Here is a 20,012-nt window from a genome sequence, read left to right as displayed (position 1 = left end):
ACAGATAATGTTGGTTAGATTTTAAAAATCAATTAAACCCTGAGAAACCAAGCCATAATAGATAATAGTCAAAAAATACATGTCTATCTATAAAATATCTAAAATTATGCAATTAAATCATACATAACTTTGAGTATTTTATAGATAGAATAATTTTTTTTATTTATTATAATTTGGTTTACGCAGGGTTTAATGCATTAAAAAAATGAACCAACAATATGTGTAATATGTAGTTTTAATCCAACGAAAACAAAAAACTATGAATGAAAAATTTTGCACAATTTTGTCGTATTGCCCAAATTAGACCAAATCTATTATGGTTTCGTTTAGGCAGGGTTTAATTGATTTTCAAAAACTAACTAACACCATCTGTTAATTGTAGTTTTAATTTAATAAAAACAAATACATATGACTAACATAGTTTAGTGTGCACTATTTATAGCGAATCTTAACAGCCTACCTCCACCCTTCGCCACTGCCATACAGTATAGATTAGACGTAAATAATTTAAATAATTAATTTACTTTTACTTATGTGACACTCACTGTCACAAAAGAGACAAGAAATATTACAAAAATGTGTCCGTTTCACCCAGGTTTACTCTTCTATATTTCATCTTACGATGCCAGTTGTATGAAGTGCGTAATTTCACGAATCGCTAAAACAATTTCCATGTTAAAGCCTTGTCCACATGGAGCGTTTTGACTCTAGCGCATTCTTGGTCCATGTGACCTCATTGAGCCGTCTACACGCGGCGAGACACGTGGACAAGGTCTATGTTAAACAGATATTTTGATACTAATGTTAGATACTAAAATAATATTATGCTTAACCCAATGCTTACGGGCCCTTTTAATTAATTTTGTAATTAACGTGTTAATTTGCATTTGAAAAGTAATTAGCAAAAACACAATTTTGTGCGGCCCGTAAACATTGGGTTAATTTCAATATTTTCTAAAAATGTCAGCATGCAGATTTCAAATTCTGCTAAAACTGAAATATGTTTAGCAATCTTCTGACTTTATCTCCAATATGGCCAACAATATTAAAATCAATCCAGATTGACTATTATTCTAAAACATAGCCTCATTTTCTGGATATGGTATTATAGAATTATTTTAATGAATTTTGAAATTAAATACTTCATAACCTTATACATGAAATCTATAATTGTGAGTGTCTCTTATTTGATAAGGGCGTGTCCATTTTCAGTACATCATTGATTTAGAATACACGCGTTCATGAGAAACGTATATATATTTATTTTTATATAAAGCACCTTTCATAGTGACCGACACGAGTTGCCGATTTTCAGTGTGACAGGTAACAAGCGCTCGGACGTCATCATTCCTGGAAAAGAAAAATTTACCCATTACTGAATTAAATTGCCAACAAAGTGAATAAAACTACATAATTATATGCATTTGTGAAATATCATTGACATCTTTGGCTTGTGGCGTGAAGAGTTAAAGAGTAAACCTGGGTCAAATGGACATATCTCTTTGGTAACATTTCTATTTATTTCTTGTTCTTACAACGATTGACTAATTTCAATCGATTTGAATGCGGTGCAGAAGAAAAACGGAGTGTGGGAAGACCGTGAGTCGGGTGGCATGATAGCCTAAGAAGAACCTTGTAAAGTGATCATAAATGTTGTAATCTAAACAAGTCAATTGTCAATGTCAATGTAGATAGTCATTGACTATAAAAAGGCATTTGATTCTATTAAAAATTCTCAATTTTATTATAGACACCATGTATAACCAAAGAATCTCTAGGGAGTTTTTAAATATCCTAAATAATACAGTGATGCAGCAGCTGATGTAAAGCTTCATTAACCGTCCCGCAAGTTTCCTGCAGGCGAGGCAACACGATCTCGCCCAAATTATTCACCACTAGTCTGAAAGATCTATTCAGGAAATTTGTGAAGCATGGGCCCTTAATTTAACAAGGAAATGTGCATGTTGGGCATAATGCAGAAAGACCACAAAAGAAACCAGTGGATGAGGAAGCAGACAAGAGTATGCGATGTGTTCGACATCACTAAGCAGATTAAATGGCAATGGTCTGGCATGACGCTTGACAAGTGGACAACCGCTGTTATAAAGTGGTATACAAGAGGCGTTAAACGAACACAAGTACACCCTAAAACCCACTGGATAGATTAACTCGGTTCGGAGGATGAGATGAGGATGAGTTTGTTACACAAATTACTATACTGCCATATTATTTGACGTTACAGAACGGGAAAGATTACAAGTCAATTCATCACCTAATTGTCACTCACTGATTCAAAGTCTAGTTCTTCGAGTGGAGTGGGCTCCATGTCCGCCAGCAGAAAGATGACGCACTCGTCCCCTGTGGAGGGAGGCAGCGCCACCCCTTCCTCCACTTGCTCGGATGTGGTCCCCTCCCACCGCTTCCTCTGCGGGCTGGTCATCACGCCCACCGGAGAGTTAGGCTGCACATTCTGCGGCTTGTGAGGTGGGGCGACGTTGGAAGTCATTCCCGATCTGAAAACATGAGGTGATTGATTAAATTTAGGAACATAATTATTGTGTCAACAATATATTACAGTATATATTTTTAATTAGGTAGGTTACCTACTAATTATTGTTAGTTATTATAATTACCCTACCGTCAGCAATATACCATGTCGGTAAACAGGTCATGCATTGCTTAGGGCAAGATATTCCAAGAAGGCGGCAGATTAAGGAAGAAATACAAATATTACATCTTTTGATGGTAGATTAAGTGAAGATTACATAATTTATCACTTTACACATTCTTACCTTAAGATGTCTTCAAGCGAGAAGCCGTCTTTACCGGCGGACACACTGGGTGACATCATGCTCTGATCATGCCTCTCGTCCACTGCTTTCCCACTCTCTTTGGGGCTGACCTTGCCACCGCTGGGGGTGACTGCAATCTTCTCATTCAGCTTGGGAGACTGGTCCGCAACGGCCTGCGTATGATGCAGGGAGGTGGTCGGCGGGGAGGTGATGTCCAGGGGGGCGGAGGTGGTCGTGGCGCGCTGTTGCAACTGACACGCCAGCACGTGGCGATCGTCGCACACCTGTTCGCCTTCCTTGTCACTCAGCGACGCATCATCGTCGTCTTCGTCAGGGCACATTTGGTATGCTCTGTGAACGGCAATATGTGACAGTGAAAATATGTTCTATGATTGAAATACAGTGAATCCTTATTTTACATTTTTGAAAGTGACCAAAAAAATTGCTAATAAAAGGACAATGTATATTAATGGTATTGGAAAATTGATTTATAAATTATACAAATCAGTTCGGAAAATGCTATATCAACGTGTTCTATTTTCCTTTTCTCTAGAACTGATAAAGTTTTTCATTGCCGTGGCATTATCTAAACAAGTGTTAAAAAATTTAAAAAATTACCAAAAACTTGTACAATTGCTTTGTATAACCTTGATCTTGGTATAAATAGAATTTTTTTATGACGTTTTTATTAGTTCGTTTTCTTGTTCGTCCAGTACAAATCCCGACTAGCTACATTTGAAACTTTTAGAATACATCAGAACACGATGACAATGCATTCTTTTAATACTTTTAGCCATCTTTAAGCAGAATTGAATTCATTTTCAGTTAAGGTGATGTCTCTAGGTAAAGTTGTTATCGAAAAATAGCTAGAAAAGTTTATTAATCGGTAAATATATATTCAAAAATAATGAGAAAAATAAAATAAAAAATTAAGAAGTATCGTGGAGTTCTATATACCAAAAATACGTGTCAAATTCGGTACATTTCTATCGGGTGGTAAGAATGAATGACATAAGATTTATTTTCAAAATTACGATAAAAATGTACGTAAATCTATTACCTAGGGAAACGCTAAACGAAAATTGGAATTTATTATACCCTTATATCTTTTTTTTCAAATTTAAAAAACATCGATTTATAGGTTAGAAAGCATGTTTTTAAAATCGAAATATCTTGGTTTAGACTCAATTAACGACGAAAAACGCTTAGCGTTTCTATTAAAAATACTATTTATTAATTTTTACGGGAGTTATTTAAATTTAATCTTGTATTTTTGTATATTAACGAATCGATAGAAATCGAAATCATAATAATTGTCCAAATTCAACCGATGTTTAGCTGTCCGGTGCTGCCACCGTGGAACTATTTCGAAACAATACATATATACAAAATACACACACATGCAACAACATGACGTTGAAAATGAAACTCACACATAGACAAGACAACATAACATTTTTCTGCTTCATTTTGGCTAGAATCAGTTTGTGGTAAAACTTCGAGGCGAAATTGCCATATGAATAAAAATAACTTAATAATTAAAATATATTTTACTTAATATACGTAGGAACCTGCCTATATTCAAAATTTGTAACTGCAAATTATTTGCAATTAGTATTTGCTTAAATTACAACTGTTTTTTACCATTATTTATGATAAAAATAATCAAAAAATATACAAATCTCGCATTTTTACATATGGTAGCATTCGTGCTGTCGATCGAATATCGTGTTTATAACAATTAATTATCATCTTCTTTACATATTTGGCTATTATTATATTGTTTGAAAACAGGAATGAATCGATCATCAGTAACATTTTTGTCAAGTAAGTAAACTTTTCAGTGTATAATAATATTATCATACATCAATGACAAACTACCTATGTCACGCAGTTTTGATTGTCAAACAAACATTCAAAAATTATTTAAAAGAGTTAAATATACTGTATTTTCAATCACCATCATAAGCATTTATCATCAATATATATTATTTTAGGCGAAGACTCATCGTTTTCGTAAAATTATAAATACTTTACGTCAGTTTGAGGTTATGTTTATGACAAAGCAATTCGTTATGTTGAATGTTCAGTAGGTACCTAGGTATGTAATATAATTTATTTTTAAAATGAGAGCATACTATTATTGACCGAAACTACTGACTATAAACTGCTTTGTTTTTTGATAATCAAAAGTAAGTGTGACAGAAGAGGTAAGTAGGTACCTACCTATCTTATCTCCATACCAGTAGTAATGCAATTATAGGTACAACAAGTAAACATTGATCTAATTTTTTATTTAATATTTTCAGATGCCTCGGCGATGTTCTGCTACGTGATGAAAATCTAACTATGTATGATAGTTTTTATAAAAAAATCCGATGCTATCTACATTTCGTTTTCCCATGGACGGTGACATGAAAAGTGGCGTCAAGCAGCAGTTCCTTCAATATTCGATAACCTGCCATCGTACAGCAGTATAATATACTATTTATTATGTAGGTAGGTAGTGGTTATTCTGTTATGGTACGTTTACATTTGACACTAATATCGTCATATTTATGTATGACACAATATTCACTTAAGTGTAAACAGTAAGTATATTTGTATCTGCCACTTATTTTGCTTGTGTCGACTCTCACCTACCACTTATTCAATCTACTTATATACGCAAATGTAAACACCGCGTTTTCGACAAGTTCGAACTTGGAGCGATATATCACCGAAGTTGGACCACCGTCTACTTTTATGTCAAGTACCTGACACAATATTCGTAGTTTGACAGGTACCTAGTGAATTGCATATGTATATTTCTAAAACAACGGACAATCAATAATCATAGGTACACCATGAATGTATGCCCAACGTTTACGTTAATAAATGTACTGTAGCGATCTGTCAAAAATCATAGACAATGAGAAATAAATCGGATGTGCCGTGTTCTATGGATTTTGTTCGAAAATAAAATATCGCTTGTTCTCGGCACATACGATTAATTCTGATGCACTCTGTGAAGAAAAAATGCGCTTCAAATGGTATTACCTAATTCATTTTGGCCCACACCTGCACTCGTATTAGGTACGATAATATTATATTGAATATGCAATGACGATCAAGAGCTAGATATCGCAATGTTACTGTTAATCGTTCTTCTACGCATTTCTGAATTGTGTGTCTTGTTTTTTGGCAAAAGGTCCAATCTTGCAAACTAAAGTTCACAAATTGAGTTGGATCTTCGATTTTAAACTCTGACATTAAACGGAAGGCACCTAGTTCTTCTCGTCGCTGAATCCATTCCCGCACCCATCTAAACCATTTTTTCCTCCTTTTTGTTGCCAAAAGACTTAAAATAATAACACTCGCTACTTTCTTTTTTAACATTCCCATATTGACAACTGACATAACGTTTTTGAGAAGTATACAAAATAAGTGTCCGAATAAATTACAATATCATATGTAAACACCGCATATATTTATTCCAATGTTGCCATTGAATAAAGTGTCGAGACTTTATTTCAACGAGAAGTATACCAGAATTTTATGTCAGATCCATGCAGGTGTAAACAGTAAATGAAATTTTATGTCCGACACATAAAATAAGTATAACGGTATAAGTGTCAGATGTAAACGTACCATTAGATAGTGAAATACCTACCTACTCAGTGCAAACTACAAGTGTTAAAAAATCCAAGTCCTGCGTCAATGACATTGAACTACTTTACAAGGTGTTTGTTGACAAATTTAAAAGCGGGTGATTCAGCTACTGCGATTGTGATGATGACACACAAAACTTTCCATTCGCTGAGAAGCCACAAGCCAGCGACTATTTTGACAGAACGTAGTTGCAGATCATAGACGATAGATAATATACGCAAAAAAGTATAGATAATATATACAAGCTAGCGAGTTGAAATCATAATATTGTATTGTTGTTTACTTTTATCGGGCTTTAACGCTATGAAATGGAATGTAAATGAAAGTAAAATGCTTGCCGAATAATGTTTCCATTTTAAAACGTCAAAACGGTAAATGTCAAAATGAGTTGTTCGTTTTTTTACCGGGACGTCGCTACCATCGCTCTACTGCGCTCTGCCGGCTGTCAACTTTTCTCGGTAGATTGTTTATAATCTGCTTGTTAGCTTGTTCGATGATGACACTGGGCGAGTATACGAGCAGATTGTAAATTCGCTATAAAATAACTAGTGGAACTTTTTTATATTATAATAAGTGAAGTAATTCCATAAACAACGTTTTTTGTGTAATTGAATTTGATCAAATTATATACCTACAATATTATATTATATACCTACTATAATGTAGTGGTTATTTTGGTTTCTTTGGCAATTCTTCTAAAATATATTCCTACAATTGCCAGACTTGTGATAATAAAAAGTATTTGTAATCTACGTATGTGTTTCAATATTATTTCCTTTGGCCCTATATTGGCCTTTTGTATTCTAAATTTCTATTCAAAATGAAAAAAGAAGTTGGCAAGTATAAATTGATTTCATATTCATAGTCGTATTCAACATCATAATGTTGGAAATGGAGACAGTGAATGTACTGAATCGAAGTTTATTAATAATAATTTGTGGAACTTCTTTAAGGGCGACCTATTGCATATTATGTATTACGAATTTCAGAATATTGATTGGGAAATTTTATATTCGATTAGTGGCGTCAATGCTGCAGTGAAGGTATTTTACCAATATAATGTATTTGACAAGTCATTCTTTATAAAAAAATCATCGGGCTCTTCGCGTCGCTACCCAAAATGGTTCAATTTTGATTTAATTAAAAACATACGACTAAAGCACTTGCATCACAAAAAATGGAAGAAAGCGAAGTGTCTTAGCGATTATATTTTATTTTCTTATATCATATCACGTGTATTATATCAAATCTTGTGACATTGTCAATGTTATCAATGGAATCCAGTTTTTACTCTTGGCAGACGATTTAAAATTATATGTGTCAATTCACAGTGAATTAGATTGTCACATATTACAAAATAACTAGTGGAACTTTTTTATATTATAATAAGTGAAGGTAATTCCATAAACAACGTTTTTTGTGTAATTGAATTTGATCAAATTATATACCTACAATATATTGTAATATACTATTATACTATCATAAAAATGTCAATACGATATAATAAAATATTGTACTTATTTAAAAAAATTAATAATTATTTGAATAAGTATATATATAATAATATTATAGTAAGTAGAATATATTATATTCTTATAATATGTAAATGAATTTTTGTCTAGCGATTTTTTTCATCTGGCAATTTTATTTAATCATACTTGCAACTTATTATAGTAACTTACTGCCATCTAGTTGGAATTGACCAAAGTTTTTAGTAACAGATTTTTAGAAATTCATGGTAGATGCCTTTAAATATAAATAGATGGCGTAAAAGTCACATTATATGTGTTATTTAGGCTAAAGACATCGCCTTAATTCTGTTTTGTATGGAAAGTTAGTTCGGAAAAAATCCGCAAGGTGGCGCTTTGATCGAATTCAATGCTTGCACTTTTGCATAACGGCGTTCGACGTTTTTGAAAAAAGAATTAACTTCAAGAATTCATATCAAGTACAAGTTTTAAAAATCTCATATATTATGTTATTCAATTAATAAATGTTTGAAAATTTCTAATAATTGCTCTCTTTATTACGATTTGATCATTTTCTTTCAAGTTGATGGGATAATTCATATAAAAAAAAATTTTAAAGTATTTATTAATGCATAGAATTGTCCAGCTTATATGATTAAACAGAATTTAAAAACGTGGTACATAAATAGTTCTTGTAATTATTTTCATTCAACTCATTTGGAATTGCAAATTGTAGAAATTAAAAATGTAAAGCCAGGAATCATTATAATATGTACTACAATATCTACAATGTGAAATAGCTTGGCGATAATTTAACCGGTTAAGTGCCCAGAGCGTCTTTGCACGCCTTAATTACACCGATTCTTACGTTAATTACTATCAATTAACTAATTGCGGCATAGAAAGGATTAATCATCAGCAACCCTTTTTTCAACTTTCACATGAAAACTCTATCAGCATTAGAAGAAAAGTTTCTTCAACATCTTCGGATGACGAGGATAAAAATCCACAATCCGAAAAACTCTTACTTTTGTAGTATTCTTCTGGCGGAGTCACTTCTCTCGAGGAAGTATCCTGGTGAAGATTCATTGGAGGTCCTCGGAGGTGACCAGGGGCTGTAGTTGTACGCTCTGGGACCGTAGCGTTGCTGTAAATAAAAATTAAAATTGTAATACTGATCGTAATTCATAAACCTCGTTAATACGAATTCCATGGGACCGAAAATTGAAAAAAATTCGAATTACAAAATATGAAATGTATGGGGGGGAAAATTTTTGATTTTCATTAATTTTGTTTCCGATCATAGTGTGCCTACCGAATTGGATCATAAAATGTCAGAATTATTTTTATTACTTTCATAAAATAAGTAATTTTTGATGTTTTAAGAAAAGTCTGTCACAATTTTCAATGACTGCTCATGAAATAGTGTATTTTATTACGATTTATTGAATATTTTTATATGCCAGGACTCTGAAATCATTTCGAATTACGAAATTCGAATTAAAGGTATGGTTTTATATGAAAATTATGTTCAAGGGACTTTTTTTACGGGAAAATTTCGAATTATGGCGAATTTCGAATTATCAGTGTACTTACTAACGAGGTATTACTGTAATGCTTTGCTTACGTTATAAGTCAAACAAATGCACATCCTGTTGAAATGATCATGCATGTCGAAAGTAATACAAGAATAACATCCATTCGTAATAAACGCAAGTTTCAGAATTTATGTTGACAATAAATAGCTACATATTAGGGCCAATGTATTGTTGTAATCGTGAGCAGTCAGTTGGATTTTTGTTTGAAATTGGCGCCGTTTTAGCAAGATGCACTATCCCCCAGCGAAAGCAGTAGCACACCCGCATTTTAATACTAATAAGTTAAAAATCAATTCTATAACTGTATATAATTCCCACATAAATATGTTTTGAACATGTGTGGTTCTGGTCGGATACGACCGTAAAATATGTACCTATTATCAATTACCTACTCTCGAATCGAAATCATATCAAGTTTTCCGCCATTCTCCATAAACTAACATCAGACCTGTTTCGCAGTACTTAAATGGACTTAACTAATGCTTCTCCATATGCCACCGATATAGGCAACTTAGCGGTAGTGAGAAAAACAAACAACGTGTTTACAATAAGAATGTTTTAGTTTGACTAAAACGACTTAATAATGAAATATTTACCCGATCGAGTTCATCCTGCAGCCATGCCACGGCCATGGCCCACTTCTTCCGCAGATCTCTCTGCTCGCGGAGCACACGCAGAGCGGTGGGACTCCGCGTGAACACAACAACCAACAACTTAATGCACTGGTACGCGCGCTTCTGGTAGTGGCCTCGCGTCCGCGCTATGTTGTCCAGCAGGCCGTCCCTATCGTCTCCTGAAAGCACCTCTGATGGGTTATTGTCAAGGTGAACCACTTCTTAGAGAGAAAATATTTATAAAAAATCTATCCATAGGATTCAATTGAGGATTTATTTCCTACATACACATACATGAGCAGACATTGGTTATACAATTATTTATGTTTAGGGCTCAATATTTTTTTTACATAATATAGTCGAAACGTATAGACACCCTAAGGGCACGTGAGCGGAAAGCAATTGACGCCTTGGAAATGTCGTGTAAACGCCAAATGCTTTGTATTTCTTAGACAGAGCATAGGACAAACCAGTCAAATCATCCAGAAACTCTAGCTCTCGGCAATATATGTCAGAGACGCATTCTGCAGTTTTTTGGACATATTATTTGGAGTGGACTGAATAACCTGGAAGTGTTGGGTAGCAAGGGAAGGCGAGGCAAAGGACTGGAAGAGGAGGAGAATCTCAGTCGCTCAGAAAATGACTCAATTTCAAGGTGGTAACGATCCTCAGCCATGAGCGAATGACCAAGAAGAAGTCTAAAAGTTAGAAGAGATCTTTATTTGCCTACATATCTTTTCTTTTTCTGCCATTGGTAAGCCAAGGCCCTCTGTAGTCAGACCGCAGCTGTGAATTTAGATCATAGTGCTTGTTATAACGTATACTTTGAATTAAATATGGTAAACATATTGCAAAAAATGACGATTGTTTACAATTATAAGTAAACCAAAAAATATCTATTGGTCGGCTCATCGGCAACACTAAACAGTGTTCACCCATATATTACTTTAAATGACAATGAAAACTATTGAAGATGACGTTTAGATAAGTAACGATTTACTGATTGTATTTACCGTGTGCGGCCATACCCGGTAAAGCTCAAGATTAATATGATATTTTTATATGTTTTCGGTAATCTTCGACACGAGTGTCAGGTGAATCGTGCCCAAAAATAGGACTCCAGAGACGACTTAAGTGATTTTTCACAATCAGGGGCGATCGTGGTACACGGTCGACCTAAGAATCTGCCAATGTAAATTGAGCTTTAAGCTAGCAGTTCAAGCACCACAAACAAGACAGACTACAGCAACAGAATGACCTTACTGCACCAAAATTGTTAACGTCTGACCAGCAGGATAGCCGCCACCCTAACCATGAAACACAAAACCGAATCAGACAAAAACATACCCTTAATAGCGTTGTTGATCCTGTGCGTCTGCCAAGAGTCTTCCAGGAGGAGAAGAGCCAACAGAAGTTCCACGTGGTGCTGTAGATCGTGGCAGTAGGCGTACGCCATCTGCCAGAGCAGTTCGGAGAGCGCCGCGCGAGACCACAGCGGATTCTCCCACGCCAAGAACTGGACAAGCCGCGTTGAATACTCGCAACCATTGCTTTCTTCAATCAGCTTTTTCACGTAACTGAAAAATACAACAAATTACATTAAAATATTTATTTTTCAAGTTTACAGGATAGGCTTTTAACTAACTAATTTTACATTTGAAGTCAATTGAAACCGTGCATTTATCGACCATTACGATTATCCTCACAGAGAATGGTGCTGCATTTTTTAGCTTATGAACCTCGACGGTTGGTACGACTGCAACTACACAGAACTGTTCTGTGTAACAGATGACAGCGTGACCTAATGGTAGATAATATTCCAAACACAAAGAATCATTACCCTAACTCAGCGGTTTATTGGTGCCTACAATAAGAAAAATAATGCGGTTACCTGGTCTTATTATAGAGTATATCGGCGCACTGCGGTGGCAGCTGTGGCCTAGCAAGGTTGACAGGCAAGAGAGGCGGCTCCGCGAAAGGGTTGAGGAAGGGAGACACTCCGTTGCCCGTGTCCGACGACTGACACCGACTTGACACATCGCAACTCCTGACTAGAAGTGACACAACCTGTGCAAACACGCAATACTTTAGATGCCATACTTATATCACCACTATTGTCGCTCTGTAACAGCGAAGACTCCAACACTAAGCAATTATTAAACATTTACCTTGCTCGGATTTTGTTACTTCTTTTAGTAATCAGTCTTTTTCTTCTTCCTGGTGCTACAACCCTATGTGAGTCTTCTCCAGCATCTGCATCCATCCAGGTCAGTACAAAGTTGCTTCCCTCCAGTCTATTAATCCAACTCGACACTATTCCCCCGTCTTGAACGTTTTAAACCAGGTCTTCGTTTACCTTTCGGCTTCCTGTATGTCGTCACGGGTGACCCATCAATCTTCTGTACATAGCCCAGCCATCTAAAGTGGCCTAATTTGATAGGCCCCCCTCCCATACAACGCTTACAGCTCGTAATTGTATCTTTGTCTCCACCCCAACTGTGTGTCATTGAAGGGTCACGCTCCGTAATATAATCAGTGATATAGATAATCTTCTATTAGGACGCACAACAGAGCTTATGCAAGGTTGTGTGCTCTATTTATAGAAGTCATGTCTGCATTTTTTATTTATTTTTTACGCGCGTTCAAATAACTTGAAAAAGGTGAAAGAACATGTTGACATAATATGTTCCTAACTAATTTGTACGATTTTCAATACCCGAGCAACGATCTAGAGCAGGAGAGAAGAGATGGCAGAAAGAGATGTTGGCATCATATTGTGAAAGATGATGACATGAATCACAATTAATATGCTAACATTTAAGACTAAAGGTGCTTTTAAACGTCAGTTGTCCGTTCAGTCAAGGTTTCCGTTTTGGTCCATTCAGTTTTGAAACGGCGGTGTATTTAAACGATCAGTTGTCCGTTCAGTCGAGGTTTCAGTTGCCTGTTCTGTTCGGAATCGGCGGTATATATTTACGTATTTTCGGCGGTATATATCCACTAAAAATGAATAATTATTATTATATATACTTTCTAAACCATATTGGTTGGTGTAATACAGTATCTATATTTGAAGAAATAATAAGATTTCAATCAAAATTAGAAAAGTAGTATTAAAAATATGGCAACACACTAATTTACACATCAATTTAACTGGCAACTCTAAAAACGGATATGAAAACTGATTGAAAATCTATCCTGTTTCCTCTCCGTTTTGCATTTACACGTCAGTTCAACGGACAGCTCGACGGAAACGGAGAATGATTGGATAGCAAAACTGATAGTTTATAAGCACCTTAAAATTAATATAACCAAGACAAACCTGATGAAGCTTGATGATCTCCGTGTACTGGAACTTGATCCCCTGCGTTGTTTCATCTATTGATATTGATACCAATAAGTATATTACGTTCAACTGTAACAAAGAAAGACAGAAAAATAATTAATACATAGTCAACATCAAAGAGTTAAGATGATACATCAGTGAAACGGCAAATAATTTTCAACTATAGGCGCGACGAAATTTTTGACTCACTGGCATTCGGAGAGAGAACGTCGAGCTGGGAACACGTCAATTTGTTTCATGGTATATAAATCGTGTAAAGATAACTAAAAACGTTGCCCATTTACTTGAAAAAGAAAACATGTCAATGAATATATTATTATTGTTACTAATAGAACAATAAACAGAACATTAAATGGACGCATATTGGATTTATATGACAAATTATATTTCGTTCAGCATGCGTCATTTGCACCCGCTACCCGCAATCCGCGCATCGCCTAGCCATGATCTTTTTAGACCATGCCTCAACTGAGGTATAGCCTTTTAAGGCCATACATAGAAAGAAACATAAATAAACTTCCTGTATTACAACATTATGACGATTTTAATTAGGTAGAAACACTGTTCCCTTAGTAACCTCATTATCCAGTACAGCAAATGTATTCCAATTACATAACTCCATAATACCCGATAACGCCATTTCATTATATTTCCAAGATTTCAGATAATCCCAATGCATTACGGATATATTCTGTGTGCAAAACAATTATCTGCGGTTACCTAAAAGTCTGTTTGTTACCTGTGATTCGCCCGAACTTTAGACTCGTGCATCACGCAAGGTCGTGTTTGCTCTAGGCGCTATCGTTGTCACACCAAAATGACAGATCGTCCAGATTATCGAATTAACACCTGGCGAAACTAGTGTTAAGAGTGTTGTTATATCACAATTTTGGATGAATTTGGAATTACGTGTTATGTTGGAATAGACATGCATATTCATAATGTAATAATGACTACATCCGGTTTTTCTTCAGCGTCTTTGTTTATAGATTATTTACCTTGATGAGTTGGTGTTTTTCGAGCACGCCGAGCGAGGCGTACATGTGGAAGAGGGCAAAGATCATGGGCAGGTAGCGAGCATGCTCTGCCGCCTCCCGACCGCTCGCCAGCGCCACCACGCTCGCCAGCAGCTGATCGGACAAATTCGCCTGCCCCGATATGTCTGCCGCACCGTTCACCGACACTGCAGGAAAGATCAAATGATGGTAAATATGTGATAGCCGTCGTGTAATGAATTTTATTTTTTAAATATATAAATATTTTAAATATACCGTCTATCAATTGAAAATTTAATGTAAACTTGAAAAATCTTAAGACCATAGATTAATTTTATTAGATATATTTTATTAGCAGTTGTCAATCATTACATTAACTATTGAGGTAGCATTCACTTGCTAGTTAAAAGTTATTAAAAAAATGTATATTACCTGGTGGATCGTTAATAGAGAAGTGTGCTAAGAAGACGACTAGTTTCATGAAAGTCATTCGGACTTCCGTTGAGGGGCACACCAGTAGGTACTCGCACATCCTAGAACAACCACAACGACAAGAACTAATCAGTATCAAAATTATTACTCAGGAAGATAGATCATTGAAATTGCAGGCTTAACTGACAATCTCAATATGAGACGACAGTGCCTTACACATTGGACTAAGTTGCATTACATTCAATTTTTTATCTCTACTAGATTAGCCTCTTATCACGCTGAAAGTGAAGAGGCGACGTTGGACCTGGCTCGTGCTGCGGTTGCCAGGAGAGAGCTTCAACCTGGTTTGCCTGTTCTTCAAGCCAACAGATTCTGGCGTCCTGGAAGGCCGCTAAATACTATCTATAGAGTGTCTACGGCAGAGCTACGGGATGTTGGTATGACCTGGAACGATGCAAGAAAACTGGCGAGCGACAAGGATTTTTGAAGGAAGACGCTGCGAGGTGTCCATATGCTCCAACTATAGGGCGGATTTACCATCCACGATGGCTGCGCGGCTTAAGTGTCAGCCTATAACGTCGTGGGTCCCAAGTTCGAATCCTGGGTCTGGCAAGTACGCATATTGTTTTTCAATTTATGTATGAGTCAGAGTATGGACCTAGTAGGTTGAGAAAGTGGCTAACATCTATTTCTCGTAAAAACAACAATCTGTTAATACAAACCTCCACTCTGTGGAGGCCCATATAATCTTATTAGGATCTGACATGGTCAAAAAAAAGGGGGGCGGATATGGCCAAAGAAGAAGATAGTATCGATTGCCGAGCTACTAAAGGAGTATTCTGTGATGCGTCTATGGACCTTTGAATCATTGAGGTGTATGGAGACTCAGTTACAACGATGAACTCTATAATCCGTACAAGGATCCTTGTCATGTAGCAACACCTATCCAAAAATATATATAATTGAATATGGTGTCACTATGGATATAATTTTAATTTAAATCACGAGATGGCACTGTTGAACTAAATAATCGATTCAGAAGTGCAGATGATCAATTAATAAAAAATCAAATTTAAATATATTTTTTGAATTATTTTCCAACTCAACATTCACAAAATTTATTTATTTATTGATATATAATTTTACTCATAAATAATACTTACATAAATATAGCCTCAAATCTTGATACACAATCTTTACAATGAAAAATAAATATACACTCCAATATAAATAAAGTTTTATGAATATAAATTAACAGTGTAGAATGTTAGTCTACAGAAATTTGTTTATAAACATATGTATATATTTATTAAAACACAATATTGGTTATGTTTATAACACATGCTGTTTACTTGGTTGTATTGAACGACTAACTAATTGACACTATGCGCATGTACCCCTAAGACCGCAATGAATATAATCATAAAATACAACTAATTTCATTCATATCAGATACCTGCATGACAGAAGTCAAACTAAAAGCATGTAATTAAATTTATTTACAGTAAAATCTTGTACATACCTGTGAGGATGCAGATCAAATATGGCGTTTGTGGCGAACCACGATCTGACAGACGCGGAACATCTCAAGTGATGGCACAGAATTTCACACCTGGAATGATACATCAATCATTTAACAAGCTATGCAGTCACCTTGAGACAGATGTCACCGTCATAAGCAGAGAATGAATTTGAACCAATACTAACACTAAGATAACATTAAGCCAATCGTAAATAATCATTTCAGTTCACAAGTAAAGAAATGTACATAATGTAATATAATAGTTAGACCAAAGCAGGCCACTTTACCTGGGCGAAAACAGTAATACATCAAGAACGACCATAATATATAAAACTGATTCACATGAATCATAGTTGGACCGAGTGATGCCAACCGTACTATAATTATAGTACAATACTATAATTTAGATTTCGCGAAAAATGTAAAATACTATAATTTTACGCCAAATATACCAAAATACTATAATTTTAAAGGATTCAAGACGAAAAATGTTCCTGTACTATATATTTTTCAGAAATACTATAATTTTTACGCCTATATACTATAATCAGCATAGAAAAATATGGCAACACTGGTTGGACCAGAAACTCAGGGGTTAGAGCATTCAGCCGGACATTAAAAAGACATGAGGCTCCAACCTTTCTAGTATTTTTCTAAAGGTACATGTACATATTTCAAAATTATGGTCATTTTCATTTGTTTTTTTCATCTGACATCGACTCCAAAATAATCTTTTTAAAATTGGAACTGCACAGAAGTCTCATTCGTGCATATTTCAAGCTTAATTTTTTGGAAAACGTAAATTTATATATATTTAAATTAGCGTATGCGTATAGTGTTAAAACTGACCAGTCAGTGGCGGGCCCCCGTAAGGTTTTCTTCGTCCGAAAACCGACGTGGAATAAAAATTTGGTAGCTAGCTGAACACACAACATTGAAATATCTTCCTGCTCCTGGCCCTGAAAATAAATAAATTGTCATTACATAATATACAAACTACAGACTTTGACTATAAGAAAAGAGAATAATTATAGTTTTAAAACACTGGCATATCTGGATTTGATGGCAAGAGCAAACATAATACTTCATAAGTTTGTGAATTGAAATGCAACAATGCAATCTGTTTTAACACTTTCGTTTGATTACGCAGTGGTGGCCAAGCCGTGGCGCATTGGATAATTACAAGTGGCGCATTGCATCTTTGCGCCTACTTATTCTTTTGAAGTAGGCGCCATAACCGAATCCATCTACATATTTTCAACACCTGTGCTCTCAGTTCAAGAGTTCAACCTTCTTACTCATCAGTTCGTCCTATTTTTTTGACAGTTTACCCATAAAATTGATTAAAAGTAAAACAAGGTCGCAAATAACTGATTCAAATTTGAAGAATTCTCTGCTGCTCTCCGTAACAAATTTAACACCAAACATTGAAAGACTAGCGAAATCCAACCGCTCAAAAGCTCTCAGTGCTCCATCCCACTCAGAGCTCTCTCACTCTCTCATCACATCCAACAACTCTGTTCTAGAGTTATCTTCACCAAACGAGACTCTCCGGCATGGTGCTACCATCAGCAGGGTCCACGACAGCGATCACCCTCTCGTCCAAGAGATCATTTCTGACGTACTGAACTGGCAAAAATTAATTAATATAATTGCGTGATTGAGTTATTCCTTTTCCTCCCCTAAGGAAAGCCGATCCTACCCCTATCCCTATTTCCCAACCCCAACCGTGAACGTAAGGTAGAAAACCTGCCTGAGTTGTATGGCGCATCTGAACTCGCCTGTGAAAATAATTAGCAGATGGTATGCAAAAGGTTGGGTACTCTTGGATTACAGTATCATCATCATCATCATCATCATCAGCCTGAATCTATCCACTGCTGGATGAAGGCCTCTTCAAGTTGCTTCCACTTCTCTCGGTCCTGTGCATTGCGTTGCCACGTACTTCCGCAGAACTTTATCATTTCATCGATCCAGCGGCCTCTAGGTCTACCTTGTGGACGTTTTGTATTTCTTGGATACCACTGGATGACTAGATTTGTCCAACGATTGTCTCTTCTTCGAGCTATGTGTCCAGCCCATCTCCATTTAAGGCTTTTAATAAACTCTATTACATCGCAAACCCTTGTCTGCTTCCTTATCCACTCATTCCTCTTTTTGTCCTTTCGCGTTATGCCCAGCATGCACCTCTCCATACCACGTTGTGCTACTCTAAGTTTCTGGATCTCTCTTTTACTTAGGGTCCATGTTTCACACGCATATGTCATCACGGGAAGCACACACTGGTTGAACACTTTGCGCTTTAGGCACAGTGGAAGGTCACTTTTGAAGACATTATTCAGGCGGCCAAAAGCACTCCAGCCTAGCTTTACTCTGCGAACAATTTCATCAAATATACATCCATCTATAGATACTTGTTGTCCCAGATAGATGTAGCTTTTCACCTGTTCGAGCTGAGTGCCATTGATGAGGATCTCTTTTTGGCCTGCAAAGCAGTTGAACATGACTTTCGTCTTTGTTACATTTATTTTCAAACCTACTTTGTTGCTTACTTCAGCGAGTTCCTGCATTCTGCTTTGGAGGTCTTCTGAGTCTTGCGAGAAAATTACTATGTCATCGGCAAAGCGCAGATGATTCAGGTATTCTCCATTTATGGGGATCCCTTTGTCATTCCAGTCAAGTTGCCTGAATAAGTCTTCAAGGGTAGCTGTAAATAGTTTAGGTGAGATTGTATCACCTTGTCGGACTCCTTTGCTGATAGGAAATCTGCGCGATGGTTTATGGAGATTTACAGATGCTGTTGCGGTACTGTATATATTATTGAAAATATTTATATAGCGTCCAGGGATTCCTTGTTTTCTGAGTGCGTCGAGTATTGAACATTTCTTTATCGAATCAAACGCCTTCTCATAGTCTATAAAACCCATGCATAGTGGCAGTTTGTATTCCTGGTACCGCTCTATGATTTCTCTGACGACTTGGATATGGTCCATAGTGCTGTATCCTCCTCTAAATCCGGCTTGTTCTCTCGGTTGGTTCTCGTCTAGTACATTTTGCAGACGGTTTGAGAGAATTTTTGTGAACGTCTTGTAGAGAATAGGGAGTAGACTTATTGGACGATAATTTGCTAGGTCTTCTCTGTCACCTTTTTTTTGTGAAGAATGACAATGCTGGCATTTTTCCATACCTCTGGGACATCCTCTTTGCATATGCAGGCTGTGAACAATTGTGCAAGTACTTCATTTGCATCCTTTCCTGCTTTTTTGAGGATATCTATCGTTAAACCGTCTTCCCCGGGGCTTTCCCACTTTTCATGTAATTTAAAGCATGGGTTACTTCCCAGGATGTAATTTCGGGAGTATGGTCTTCCGAATTTCCATTTCTCTGAAGATCTAAGTCTATAGTCGTATTGTCAGTGTCATCACTGTAGAGATCGCTGTAGAACTCTTCAACTCGGCTCAACAAGTGTTCCCAATTTCTGACGATAGAACCATCTTTTGCTTTTAGTGCTGTGATTTGACGTTTTCCTATCGACAAGCATTACAGTATACCCTGGTTAATTCAAAATTCAATAGAAATGAAAAAAAATGGTA

General features: G+C 36.1%; 1 protein-coding gene across 3 annotated transcripts in view; it reads right to left on the bottom strand.

Moving 5' to 3' along the window:
* Positions 1-1,211: 1,211 nt before the first annotated feature.
* faf (ubiquitin carboxyl-terminal hydrolase-like faf) overlaps positions 1,212-20,012 on the bottom strand; it is a 71,767-nt gene continuing 52,966 nt past the window's right edge. The window contains exons 41-52 of one of the 3 annotated variants that reach the window (XM_085951219.1): positions 17,269-17,378; positions 16,420-16,509; positions 14,898-14,998; positions 14,469-14,653; positions 13,447-13,539; positions 12,016-12,191; positions 11,472-11,701; positions 10,107-10,315; positions 8,941-9,059; positions 2,793-3,143; positions 2,288-2,513; positions 1,212-1,350 (exon numbers count right to left, since the gene is read on the bottom strand). In XM_085951219.1, coding sequence (XP_085807345.1) covers positions 1,345-1,350; positions 2,288-2,513; positions 2,793-3,143; positions 8,941-9,059; positions 10,107-10,315; positions 11,472-11,701; positions 12,016-12,191; positions 13,447-13,539; positions 14,469-14,653; positions 14,898-14,998; positions 16,420-16,509; positions 17,269-17,378 — 1,896 coding nt within the window. In that variant the 3' untranslated portion in view covers positions 1,212-1,344. Of the gene's footprint in view, positions 1,351-2,272; positions 2,514-2,792; positions 3,144-8,940; positions 9,060-10,106; positions 10,316-11,471; positions 11,702-12,015; positions 12,192-13,446; positions 13,540-14,468; positions 14,654-14,897; positions 14,999-16,419; positions 16,510-17,268; positions 17,379-20,012 lie in introns of all 3 variants that reach the window. The other 2 variants (XM_085951218.1, XM_085951220.1) reach the window with 2 other exon arrangements.

The sequence above is a fragment of the Rhyacophila brunnea genome, unplaced genomic scaffold, assembly GCF_057557595.1.
Source record: "Rhyacophila brunnea isolate RB1 unplaced genomic scaffold, BYU_Rbru_1.0 scaffold_24, whole genome shotgun sequence".
Lineage (NCBI taxonomy): Eukaryota > Metazoa > Arthropoda > Insecta > Trichoptera > Rhyacophilidae > Rhyacophila > Rhyacophila brunnea.
The sequence above is the reverse complement of the archived record's forward strand: the minus strand, read 5'-3'. Positions and strand labels throughout refer to the sequence as shown.